This window comes from Caretta caretta, chromosome 1 (genome assembly GCF_965140235.1).
Source record: "Caretta caretta isolate rCarCar2 chromosome 1, rCarCar1.hap1, whole genome shotgun sequence".
NCBI lineage: Eukaryota > Metazoa > Chordata > Testudines > Cheloniidae > Caretta > Caretta caretta.
The window spans coordinates 286,344,909-286,357,914 of NC_134206.1; the positions used below are offsets into that span (position 1 = coordinate 286,344,909).

At 39.6% G+C, this 13,006-nt stretch overlaps 1 protein-coding gene across 1 annotated transcript in view; it reads right to left on the reverse strand.

The window, feature by feature from the left end:
• Window positions 1-13,006, reverse strand: part of TRHDE (thyrotropin releasing hormone degrading enzyme) — a 319,124-nt gene that overhangs the window by 248,387 nt on the left and 57,731 nt on the right. Inside the window, exon 3 of the mRNA XM_048835753.2 lies at window positions 9,936-10,062. Coding sequence (XP_048691710.1) covers window positions 9,936-10,062 — 127 coding nt within the window. The remainder of the gene's footprint in view (window positions 1-9,935; window positions 10,063-13,006) is intronic.

A 13,006-nucleotide genomic window follows, 5' to 3' on the forward strand; every position in this document is an offset into this window, starting at 1 on the left:
AGTCCCAGCTGAGCAGGGGCTGGTGCAGGTTGATGACCCAGTGCCTCTCCCCACTTACGGTAACCGGACTTTTGGTGTGGTCAATACATCTGTCAGGTCCCCTTTTCAACCAGACTTTCAGATCAAAAACCAGACACCTGGCAACCCTAATAATATTCTGTCTGCCTATGAAATGGGTACCAAAAGCCTCTCATTTTGGACTATTCTTTCTTTTTCTCATCAGTAACGAGTTTAGCACATAGGATATCAGCAGCAGCACCACCCATGGCAAACATCAGGGCATTTACCTCATCTTCTTATGCCTTCCCTGTTAAACCAGAAGCCATACAAAATTTCTCAAATCTACAGATCCAGGAAGCTCAACTGCTTGAATTGCCAAAAATCAAGCTTCTCTAACAAAGTCATTTGTGCTATGGGTTTTATTACTGCACTGAGATAGGGCTCTCCCACCTTCCTGCTGCAGCTTTCAGAGGTCTCCTGCCTGATTTTCCACTTTCCCTACTCACTCACCATTCTGGCAGTCAGTGGGGTGGTGTCTCTTTTCTTTACTCATTTTTTAGGGAGAAGGATTCACTCACTTCTGACACCATGTAGTGTGAGGACATAAACACAAAGAGCCATACCTTAAGCAGTAACTCGAAAACTCCCTAACCATGAAGTTCTTGCATTTATTAAGCTCCCTGTTGAAACCCATCCTCATCCTCTCTGGTAACTGTGGAAGGCCAGAAACTCTATAACCATTCCACAGAAGCTGCCATAGGCCATGCAAGTCTGAAAAACAGCATGTTCAGCAGGGTGGACTGATTTAAATCAAAGCAATTTAAATCAGCAAGCAGGAAACCCTGATTTAAATAATACATTTTAATTGTGTTTTGTATTTATACTTTTTAGTTATTTTCCTAAAGAAAATAGTTGGTAGCCATTAAAATATGTTGATTTGAAACTACATACAACTGTTACACTAAGTTGAGTAGTTCTTTTTGCTAACCAGAAGGATACACTCTCGGTATATATATACAGAGAGAGACAGACAGACAGACTAAAGTAATTATATATCTTAACTGCAAGGAGCTCCTAGCCCTCAGAGACCATGTATGGGCTTTGGAGACCAGGGTGGCCGAGCTGGTGGAGCTAAGCGAGACAGAGAGGTACATAGATGAGACTTTTCAGGACACAGTAGAATGGTCCCACCCCCAGTCTGACAGCCTCTGTGCTGTTGAGGAGGATGAAAGTCTCAGAGAAGGAGAACATCCAACTGGAGCAGACGGGACCCATAGTTGGGACCCTCCTTCTAGATGATGTGGTATCCCCTCGCACTGGGGATACCTCTCCAGGGGAGGGAACTCCGGTTATTAGGAAGACACAGGTAATAGTTCTGGGGGATTTGAAAATTAGAAACATAGATAGCTAGGTTTGTGATGACTGAGAGAACAACATGGTGACTTGCCTGCCTGGTGCGAAGGTTGCAGATCTCTCAAGGCATCTAGATAGACTTATGTGTAGTGCTGGGGAGGAGCCAGTGGTACCAATGACATAGGGAAGGATAGGAGAGAAGTCCTGAAAACCAGACTTAGGCTGCTAGTTAAGAGATTAAAGTCCAGGACTTCCATGGTAGCATTCTCTGAAATGATTCCAGTTCCACGCGCAGGACCAATTAGACAGACAGAACTGCAGGGTCTCAATGCGTGGATGAGATGATGGTGTAGGGAGGAGGGGTTTAGATTTATCAGGAACTGGGGAAACTTTTTGGAAAGGGGGAGCCTATACAGAAAGGATGGGCTGGACCTAAACCAAAATGGAACCAGATTTCTGGCACTTAAAATTAAAAAGATTGTAGAGCAGTTTTTAAACTAAGGGCTGGGGGGAAACCGACAGGTGTGGAAGCGCACATGGTTCAGACAGAGACGTCCCTTAGGGGAGAATCTATTAATGGAGATTCTCTATATCCTAGTAAAGAGGAGTGGATGGAAGCTGATAAAATACTGGTAGTGTCTGATGAGAAATAATCAAATGAAAAGAAGTCCGATTAAATTACACCATGTAATGGCAGACAGCTAAAAAGTGACAAGTTTTTAAAGTGCTTATAACAAATGCTAGAAGTCTAAATAATAAGATGGGTGAACTAGAGCGCCTTGTATTAAATGAGGATATTGATATAACAGGCATCACAGAAACTTGGTGGAATGAGGATAATCAATGGGACACAATAATACCAGGGCACAAGATATATCGGAAGGACAGACCAGGTTGTGCTGGTGGGGGAGTGGTACTCTGTGGAAAAGAAAGCATAGAATCAAATGAAATAAAAACCTTAAATGAACCAAACTGTACCACAGAATCTCTATGGATAGTAACCCATGCTCTAATCATAAGAATATAGCAGTAGAGATATATTACTGGCCACCTGACCAGGATGGTGATAGTGACTGTGAAATACTCAGGGAGATTAGAGAGGCTATTAAAATAAAAAACTCAATAGTAATAGTGGATTTCAACGATTCCCCTATTGACTGGGTACATGTCACCTCAGGACGGGATGAAGAGATAAAGTTTATTCACACCTTAAATAGCTACTTCTTGAAGCAGCTAGTCCTGGAACCCACAAGAGGAGAGGCTATTCTTGATTTAGTCCTAAGTGCAGCACTGGATCTGGTCCAAAAGGTGAATATAGCTGGACCCCTTGGTCATAGTGACCATAATATAATTACATTTAATATCCCTGTGGCAGGAAAAATACCACAGCAGACCAACACTGCAGCATTTAATTTCAAAAATGGCAACTACACAAAAATGAGGTTAGTGAAACAGAAATTAAAAGGTACAGCACCCAAAGTGAAATCCCTGCAAGCTGCATGGAAACTTTTTAAAGACAGCATAATAGAGGCTCAACTTAAATGTATACCCCAAATTAAAAAACATGGTAAGAGAACCAAAAAAGTGCCACCGTGGCTAAACAACGAAGTAAAAAAAGCAGTGAGAGGCAATAAAGCATCCTTTAAAAAGTGGAAGTTAAATCCTAGTGAGGAAAATAGAAAGGAGCATAAACTATGGCAAATGAAGTGTAAAAATATAATTAGGAAGGCCAAAAAGAATTTGAAGAACAGCTAGCCAAAGACTCAAAAAGTAATAGCAAAAAAAAATGTAAGTACATCAGAAGCAGGAAGCCTGCTAAACAAACAGCAGGGCCACTGGACAATCAAAGTGCTAAAGGAGCACTCAAGGATGATAAGGCCATTGGGGAGAAACTAAATTAATTCTTTGCATCAGTCTTCACGGCTGAGGATGTGAGGGAGATTCCCAAACCTGAGCTATTCTTTTTAGGTGACAAATCTGAGGAACTGTCCCATATTGAGGTATCATTAGAGGAGGTTTGGGAACAAATTGATAAACTAAAGAGTAATAAGTCACATGACCAGATGGTATTCACCCAAGAGTTCTGAAGGAACTCATATGTGAAACTGCAGAACTCCTAACTGTAGTCTGTAACCTATCATTTAAATTAGCTTCTGTACCAAATGACTGGAGGATAGCTAATGTGATGCCAATTTCTAAAAAGTACTCCAGAGGTGATCTTTAGCAACTACAGGCCGGTAAGCCTGACTTCAGTACTGGGCAAACTGATTGAAACTACAGTAAAGAACAAAATTGTCAGACACATAGATGAACATAATTTGTTGGGGAAGAGTCAACATGGTATTTGTAAAGGAAAATCATGCCTCACCAATCTGCTAGAATTCTTTGAGGAGGGTCAACAACTATGTGGCCAAGGGGGATCCAGTGAATATAGTGTAGTTAGATTTTCAGAAAGCCTTTGACTATGTCCCTCACCAAAGGCTCTTAAGGAAAGTAAGCTGTCATGGGATAAGAGGGAAGGTCCTCTAATGGCTTGGTAACTGATTAAAAGATAGGAAACAAAGGGTAGGAATAAATTATCAGTTTTCAGACTGGAGAGAGGTAAATAGTGGTGTCCCCCAGGAGTCTGTACTGGGCCCAGTCCTTTTCAATATATTCGTAAATGATCTGGAGAAAGGGGTAAATAGTGAGTGGCAAAATTTGCAGATGATACAAAATTGCTCAAGATAGTTAAGTCCCAGGCAGACTGCAAAGAGCTACAAAAGGATCTCTCAAAACTGGGTGACTGGGCAACAAAATGGCAGATGAAATTCAATACTGATGAATGCAAAGTAATGCACATTGGAAAACATAATCCCAATTATACATATAAAATGATGGGGTCTAAATTGGCTGTTATCACTCAAGAAAGAGATCTCAAAGTCATTGTGGCTAGTTCTCTGAAAAAACATCCACTCGTGCAGCAGCAGTCAAAAAAGCAATGTTTTATCTATCCAACAATGATAGAATGTTGGAAATCATGAAGAATAGGATAGATAACAAGACAGAAAATATCATATTGCCACTATATAAATCCATGGTACGCCCACATCTTGAATACTGCATGTAGATGTGGTCGCCCCATCTCAAAAAAGATATATTGGAATTGGAAAAGATTCAGAAAAGGGCAACAAAAATTATTAGGGATATGGAACGGCTACATGAGGAGAGATTAATAAAACTGGGACTTTTCAGCTTAGAAAAGAGACAGCTAAGGGGGGATATGATTGAGGTCTGTAAAATCATGACTGGAGTGGTGGAAGTAAATAAGGAAGTGTTATTTATTCCATTCCATAACACAAGAACTAGGGATCACCAAATGAAATTAATAGACGGCAGGTTTAAAACAAACAAAAGGAAGTATTTTTTTAACACAATGCACAATCAATCTGTGGAACTCCTTGCCAGAAGATTTTGTGAAGGCCAAGACTGTAACAGGGTTCAAAAAAGAACTAGTTAAGTTCATGGAGGATAGGTCCATCAATGGCTATTAGCCAAGATGGACAGGGATGGTGTCAGAAGCTGGGAATGGGGTGACAGGGGATAGATCACTTGATGATTACTTGTTCTGTTCATTCCCTCTAGGGCACCTGACATTGGCTACTGTCGGAAGACAGGATACTGGGCTAGATGGACGTTTGGTCTTATGTTCTTACATTTATTCAAATTCTTAATGTTTCTATTTTTATGTTAAGAAATGCATCATGCACCATTTTCTATTTACTATATGATTAAAATTTTACTTGCGATTTGAGTCCAGGGGGTGCAGGGACACATGTGCCTGACTGAATGGGAGAGGCTAGAGGTCACTCAGGGTCTGCCCAGGGGAGATTCCCCAACTCCCTAACAATCCCTTCCCCTGCAAAAAATAAGTGCTCCATGCTTATTGGGGGAGGAATAGCTCAGTGGTTTGAGCATTGGCCTGCTAAACCCAGGGCTGTGAGTTCAATCCTTGAGGGGGCCACTTAGGAATGGGGGAAATTGGGGACTGGTCCTGCTTTGAGCAGGGGGTTGGACTAGATGACCTCCTGAGGTCCCTTCCCACCCTGATATTCTATGATTCTCCCACCAAAGGCCCTCCAGGTTCACTCCCAGGGTCTTTCCCTCTCCCCAAGGCCTTTGCCCTGCTTCCGAGGGGTGCAGGAAATACATTTCTGTATTGTAGTTTAATTTTTAAACTGTATTAATTTTCCTGATAAGGAATCTACTTGCCAAAAAAACATTTCCTGAATCTTTTATTTTTGTTTGTATTATTACAGCCATACTTGCTGATAGGTATTTTGAAATAAATTACCAAGATAACTGAAACTGGAATGATTATATTGTGTTACTTTGACAAATAAAATATGCCAAATTTTGAAGAATTTTAAAATATTGTGTGCAGAATTTAATTCTTTGGTGCAAAAGTCCCCACAGAGGACTAGCTGAATAAAGTGAAATGAAAAAAATGTTCTCTGTGCATCTGCAGAAGTAGCAACTGCTGTCAAAAGCTGGTTCAGCACTGCAACAAACTCTGATTCCAGGGACAAAGCCAGTAACTTCCCTGTAGTTCAGTGGTTTGACTTTCTTTATAGCTTTGTAACAAACATATACTTCTTAACATTATTCTCGTATTTAATTTAAATGATTTGAATAAATTATAATAAGTTGAGGCCTTAATATAGATTGGCAAATTTCAAATTTAATTTTAAATAGGTTTAGTTTTAAAAAATAAACCCATAATTTAAATTAAAAAATCTGGGTTGTTTTGTTTTAATCATTGATTTTTGTCCAACCTAATGTAGCAGATGGAGCCAACATCCCAAGTCATTACTATCTATCTGCTAATAGTGCCAAAGGCCACAGAACAGCTGGAGCAGTCCACAAAAGACACTCGACAAATAGTGTTTGCAAACAATTGTCCTTGTGTACAGGCAGCAGTTAAAAGCACAGTCAAAAACATATCACACAACCACAGTTGCAAACCACACTGGTCCATATGAAGAAACTTATCCCACTCTGAGGCAAGCTCAGATAACTGGAGCCAGTTTGGAATGCACAAATCAAAGCCCATGACAATGGGCCTAACCGGCACAGAAGCTGAACCAATCGTCAATCTAACAGAGAAAGGTGTAACACAATCCAATGGCTGGAAGTTGAAGCTAGACAGATTCAGATGGGAAATAGAATGTACATTATTAACAGCAAGGGAAATTAATCTTTGGAACAATTTACCAAGGGTCGTTGTGGATTCTCCATCACTGGTGATTTTTAAATCAAGATAGGATTTAAAAAAAAAAAATCAGTTCTAGGTATAATTTTGGGGAAGTTCGATGGCCTGTGTTATACTGGAGGTCAGGCAAGATTACCACAGTGCTCCTTTCTGGCCTTGGAATCTATGAATCTATGCAGATCTTTCAAAAATGCCAACACAAAACAGGAGTCCACAGGCCCCAGACACACATCATACGTATGGTCAAAATGGGAAAAGAAGCAGACAATGACAGTGCCTGACCAAGGGCTACAGGCTGTTAATAGGGCAGTCTGATGATAACACACAAAAGACAGCAATAAAGCATACAGAAGCTCATAGCACAAGACAGCATCAAGCACAAGACTTACATCATCACTTCCATAAAAGTGATGAGACTATGAAATGTGAAAAACAACACAAAAGTTGAACACACACACACACACACAGCAATAGCACAGGAGAATGAAAGGAAACATACCAGACACTTGACAACAATACAATAACTAGTCTTCCAGTAAGTAATTTTGTATCATATTACACTGAAAACAAGTTAAGCTGTAGCTAAAGTTAGTCAAAATATTATCAAAATGTTTTAAACAACAAATTGGTTTCAGCCAAAATAATTATTTTTACGGAAAACTTCAAATTTCTACCACAAGTGTCACTGAAAAAAAACCTGAAACCAAAAATTGAAACTTTTCACCAAACATTTTTTTGATTATCGCATTTTTAGTCAGTAAATATTTTCAATTTGCCAATTTTGCAAAAACTGATTTTTCCCCCGAAAACATCTAAAAAAAAATTGTTTTGGACTTTCATTTGAAAAAATTTTTTTGCAGTACATTTCTTTAAACATAAAAACTCCCATATAAAGTAATCGGCACTTTTCAACAAGTTCTAACTGGAGTCTATAAGCATTTGTCGTGGAGGCAATAATAGTTTACTGAGTGAAGTAAACTAGTCTCTGAGATAAACTTCTTCCTCACTTTTGATAGCAAAACAGTTTTCTCTTACTACCACATTCTCCCTAATACACCTACCTTTCACTCCTTCCACAGACAAATCTAATGAAGACTTTTCTCTGGCATCTCCTCTCAGTTGGATCTCTGAAAAATTCTCGGGGGTTTTCCCCATAGCTGGTCCCATTACATAACGGCTCTTATATTTTGGTTCTTCCACCACATGTCTACACTGGTACTTTACAGCGGTGCAACATTCTCGCTCAGGGTGTGAAAAAACACACCACTGAGCACTTCAAGTTTCAGTGCTGTAAAGCGCCAGTATAAAAAACGCTGGTAGTTACTCCCCTCATGGAGGTGTTTTTTTTAAAGTGCCACAGTAGCACTTTAACATTGCTAGTGAAGACATGCTAGGGGTTCCTGCCCTAGGGTTCCTGTTGAGCTCCCATTAACATCTTTTTATTCCCATCCTTCCTCAAATTTTCAAAAGGCAGCAGCCTTTCTCATCTTGGCAATGACAAGATTCAATGGCATTATTCACATGTTTAAAGTTAAGCACCTGCTTAACAACTTTGCTGAACTGGAAACAAAGATACCAAGACAAATAGTGGGCAACATTTCAAAAATGCCAAAGTGACTTAGGAATCTAAACCAACGAGACTTACCTTTGTAAGTCACAAAGGCACTTTTGACATTTTTCCCAGCATTCTTATACTAAACAAACTGTAAATTATAGGTGGTATGTACGATACTTTTATGTTTTTCATCCTATAAACTAATCATCCTATAAACTACATCATAACTAAGTCTTCATACACTCCAAACCTAATGGTATTACATTTTAAAATTAAATTAGTATTTTTAATATAATTTATAGTAGAAAAACTACAAATTCACTATAGTATTTTTATAGTGTAATCCCATAAATAGACTAACCTGGAAGGCATTCAATCCTCTGAAGTATTTTAACACAATATGCCGCTGTGTAGCAACAACAACAAGCAAAACATACTGAGATGAAAGGCTAATATTTTAATTGTTAAAGATGCACAGAAGAAGACACATTCTCTACCTACTATTTCCAGATGACCATTTTAAACTACCTAAAATAATAATCTAAGTCTCTTTGCTAATTATAAATTTTCAAAGGGAAGAAAGATATCCATTTTTTTCTTTTAACTACTTGGCACCAGTGAGTCTGGAACTTCTAATGTCAAGCAATCATGATTTATTCATTATCATGTCATGTGAAGAAGTTTCTGACTACTCCAGCTGAAGTTGTGCAATGTCCCACAACAATATTTGTATCAGACCTTAGTGCCACAATTCCTTGAGTGGGCAATACTAAAGTCAGGTATGAAAGTACATACAAACAGCAACCTGCAGTCTGAGGAGAGTTCCATGGTTATAAGCATCCATGCCTCTAACAGAGCACTGCTTGCAACCCATCATTTAAAAAGGACAAAAAAGTCACATCATTCTTATTTAAAATACATGCAACACCCACTTCAAACAATACTAATTACTTTATCTATCTACTACACCATTAGTTGTAAGACTAATAAAGCTACCCAGCAGGCTTGTGCTTTAATGAAATAGGCCCTGAGCTCCTGGAATGAACACCTGTGGTTCAAACTCTAACACTTCAGATCAAACACAAGCTTTCTTCTTGTTGCTGAGCAATATATTTTTCTGGATCCTGATCAAACGCACTCTTAAGGAGGGAGTGTGTAATAATATAGTGTGAAATATTCAAGGGAGTGGGAGAGGTGTGGGGGGAGAGGAAGTGAAGGAAAATGTGAAAAAAATTGACAGCTTTTACAATTAGGTCACTTGAATAGCAAAATAAGCTCACAACAATTCTCTTCAATAAGCAGCAATACTGTCAAGCAGATATTAATCATCATTAAGAAACTATACTAATCAATATATATTTTCTTTAAATGTTGTAAATTTCCCATTTCCACTGTTATTTTCAATTCTATTCCCCTTCTGCAGCTGAGCAATCAAGATGTACATATGACTAAATAAATATAACCGGAGGGCTATCTAATGATAGTGATGCTGAGCATCAGGAAAGCAGGAAGTGATTAGCAAAGCTTCTGTTCTCTAGAGTCTCAATGCCTAATAGATTCAATTGTTGTTTAGTAGTTGCACCCAGAGGCAAGATGAGGAAGAGGTGAAAAATTGGCTTCTTCTCTTTAGGAGAATTTTAAAATTTCCTGTTCAATGTCCCTTCTAACTTAACCCCCAAATTTTTCACATTGAAATCTACCAGTAAAAACTACCTTATTTTCTAATCTCTAGAATAGAGTTCCCTTGGACAAACAGTAATTTCGGAAAAGTCTTACCTAATTTTGGTAGGGAATAGGGCACTTTAAAGTAGTCTTCATAAAACTCAATGAGTCTCCTTGTAATATTTAGAGCATAGTCCCCAGCTCCTCTTCTGATTGCATCAGGTCTTGCATACAATCGCACCTGATTAAAAACAAGCCAAAAAAAAAAAATCAGTTCACTTTCATGTTTTAAAACCATCCTAATCGCAGAGGTGAACCACTCTGAGGTTGCTGGGGTGTTCTAGTTTCACAAAGCCAAATATTACTGCTATACCTTTCTGAAAAGCAGAGGTTGCTGCAAGAACAGAACTTGCACAATTGAGGTAACAAAGTTGAGAAAAGAAAAGGAGTACTAGTGGCACCTTAGAGACTAACCAATTTATTTGAGCATAAGCTTTCGTGGCTCACTTCATCCGATGAAGTGAGCTGTAGCTCACGAAAGCTTATGCTCAAATAAATTGGCTAGTCTCTAGGTGCCACTAGTACTCCTTTTCTTTTTGTGAATACAGACTAACACGGCTGCTACTCTGAAAGTTGAGAAAGTCAATCTCCTAGCTGTATGCATTGCCAAATAAAAGACTCAACACACCTTGCATCAAAATAAATATTCAAACCAATCACTTACATGTGTTTGCTAGAGATACGATGGTACAGTGGATTAGTATAATGGTTCCCTGCTTACTTTGAACGTAGGCAGGATGCAGTGGCTCAGTAGGAGAGAAGTTCATGGTTTGTTAAAGGCACATTATATCAAGCCCTGTAAGTATTAATACAGTGGGTACGAAAAAATATAATTCATTCTTCGTCCTTTTCTCTGGCACTGTCACAGCTATCCTCAATGAGCAAAATAAGACTGCAAAAACAACCATTTATAAGCTCGTTCATGTACACAAACAATTAATGTCCCTGAAGTCCATATGACTGCTCCAGGCCTCCATTTCCAGAATGCAATAAGTAAGTTAAAGCTGTTCATACTTTTTATACAATTCAGATACTAATGTGTCCAGTATAAAATATCTCAGCTATTTGCCTGCCTGGATAACCAAAGTGGAACAGTAATTTCTTCAACAAATACCCTTCTAATATAGGACTACACTGTGGCCAGCTGCTGCAGAGATAAACATGGGAGTTAGAAGGGACAAGGAGTCGACTTCTTCAACATCCCAAAACAAGGGATCAAAGTCTCTTCTAGGCAACAGCTGTACAAGGCTAGTGGTGCTAGCTAACCCAAAAACGGACAAGGGGAGGATGAGCTGGTATAGAATCATAGAAATGTAGGGCTGCAAGGGACCTCAAGGAGGTCAGCCCCCCACAGTGAAGGAGGATCATGTATACCTAGATCATCCCTGACAAGTCTTTGTCTAACTTTTGTCTAAAAACCTCCAAGGATGCAGATTCCAAAACCTCCCTTGCAAGCCTATTCCAGTGCTTAACTATCCTTACAGTTAGAAAGTTTTTCCTAATATCTAACCTAGATCTTCCTTGCTGCAGATTAAGCCCATTACTTCTTGTCCTTCTTACTACTTTGCTGGACATGGAGAATAATTGATCACTGTCTACTTTATAACAACCGTTAACATATCTGAAGACAGTGTGATGCTGGCAGTATCGTCTAGTGGTTAGGGGCCAGTCCCTTCTTAGTGTGGAGCAGGGTTCGTAGGGGAGCTCAGATCAGGTTATCAAAGGTCCAGTACTCACGAGCGCCCCTACTTTGGCCACTTCCTACCACGTACTCTATTGTCCAAGTTTTGCAGTCTGTAGCAAAAAGAAAAGAAGTACTTGTGGTACCTTACAGACTAACAAATTTATTTGAGCATAAGCTTTCGTGAGCTACAGCTCACTTCATCCGATGCATTCAGTGGAAACTACAGTGGGGAGATTTTATATCACATTGGTAAATGTGCAGGTGAACGAACCTCTGATAGTGTGGCTGATGGGATTAGGCCCTATGATGGGGACACCATCATAGGGCCTAATCCCATCAGCCACACTATCAGAGGCTCATTCACCTGCACATCTACCAATGTGATATATGCCATCATGTGCCAGCAATGCCCCCTTCCATGTACATTGGTCAAATTGGACAGTCTCTGCGTAAAAGAATAAATGGACACAAATCAGACGTCAAGAATTATAACATTCAAAAACCAGTTGGAGAACACTTCAATCTCTTTGGTCACTCGATTACAGACCTAAAAGTTGCAATTCTTCAACAAAAAAAACTTCAAAAACAGACTCCAACGAGAGACTGCTGAATTGGAATTAATTTGCAAACTGGATACAATTAATTTAGGCTTGAATAGAGACTGGGAGTGGATGGGTCATTACACAAAATAAAACTATTTCCCCTTGTTTATTCCCTCACCCCACCCCCCACTGTTCCTCAGACGTCCTTGTCAACTGCTGGAAATGGCCCACCTTGATTATCACTACAAAAGGTTCCACCCCACCCCAGCTCTCCTGCTGGTAACAGCTCACCTTAAGTGATCACTCTCATTACAGTGTGTATGGTAACACCCATTGTTTCATGTTCTCTATGTATATAAATCTCCACACTGTATTTTCCACTGAATGCATCCGATGAAGTGAGCTGTAGCTCACGAAAGCTTATGCTCAAATAAATTGGTTAGTCTCTAAGGTGCCACAAGTCCTCCTTTTCTTTTTGCGAATACAGACTAACACGGCTGCTACTCTGAAACCTGTAGCAAAAAGGTAATAGAAAAAAGTACCAACTGCACCGTCAGTGTGTCTACGCCCAGCAGGTAGGCTTCTCTTTTCCAAGAGAGGCTTTTGCAGCTCTCCCTCTGAGCAGCTCTCCCTGCCTTGTCAGTTACTTTCTGAATTGTCTGGCTTCCCTTCCAAGTTCCACCTCCATCTGGAGCATGCTCTGCAGGTGTGGCTGGGCAGGGTCATCTGGGTCCAGAGTTGCTCTTTAACGCCTTCAGTTTTAGTGTGAGGCTTATATAACCCATCACAGACTTATCAGGTCCCCCCTCTGCTTTCTTTTCTCAGCAGTAAACATGTCCAGTGTTCTTGACCTTTCCTCACAGGTCAGGTTTTCTAAACCTTTTGTTGTTTTTGTTGCT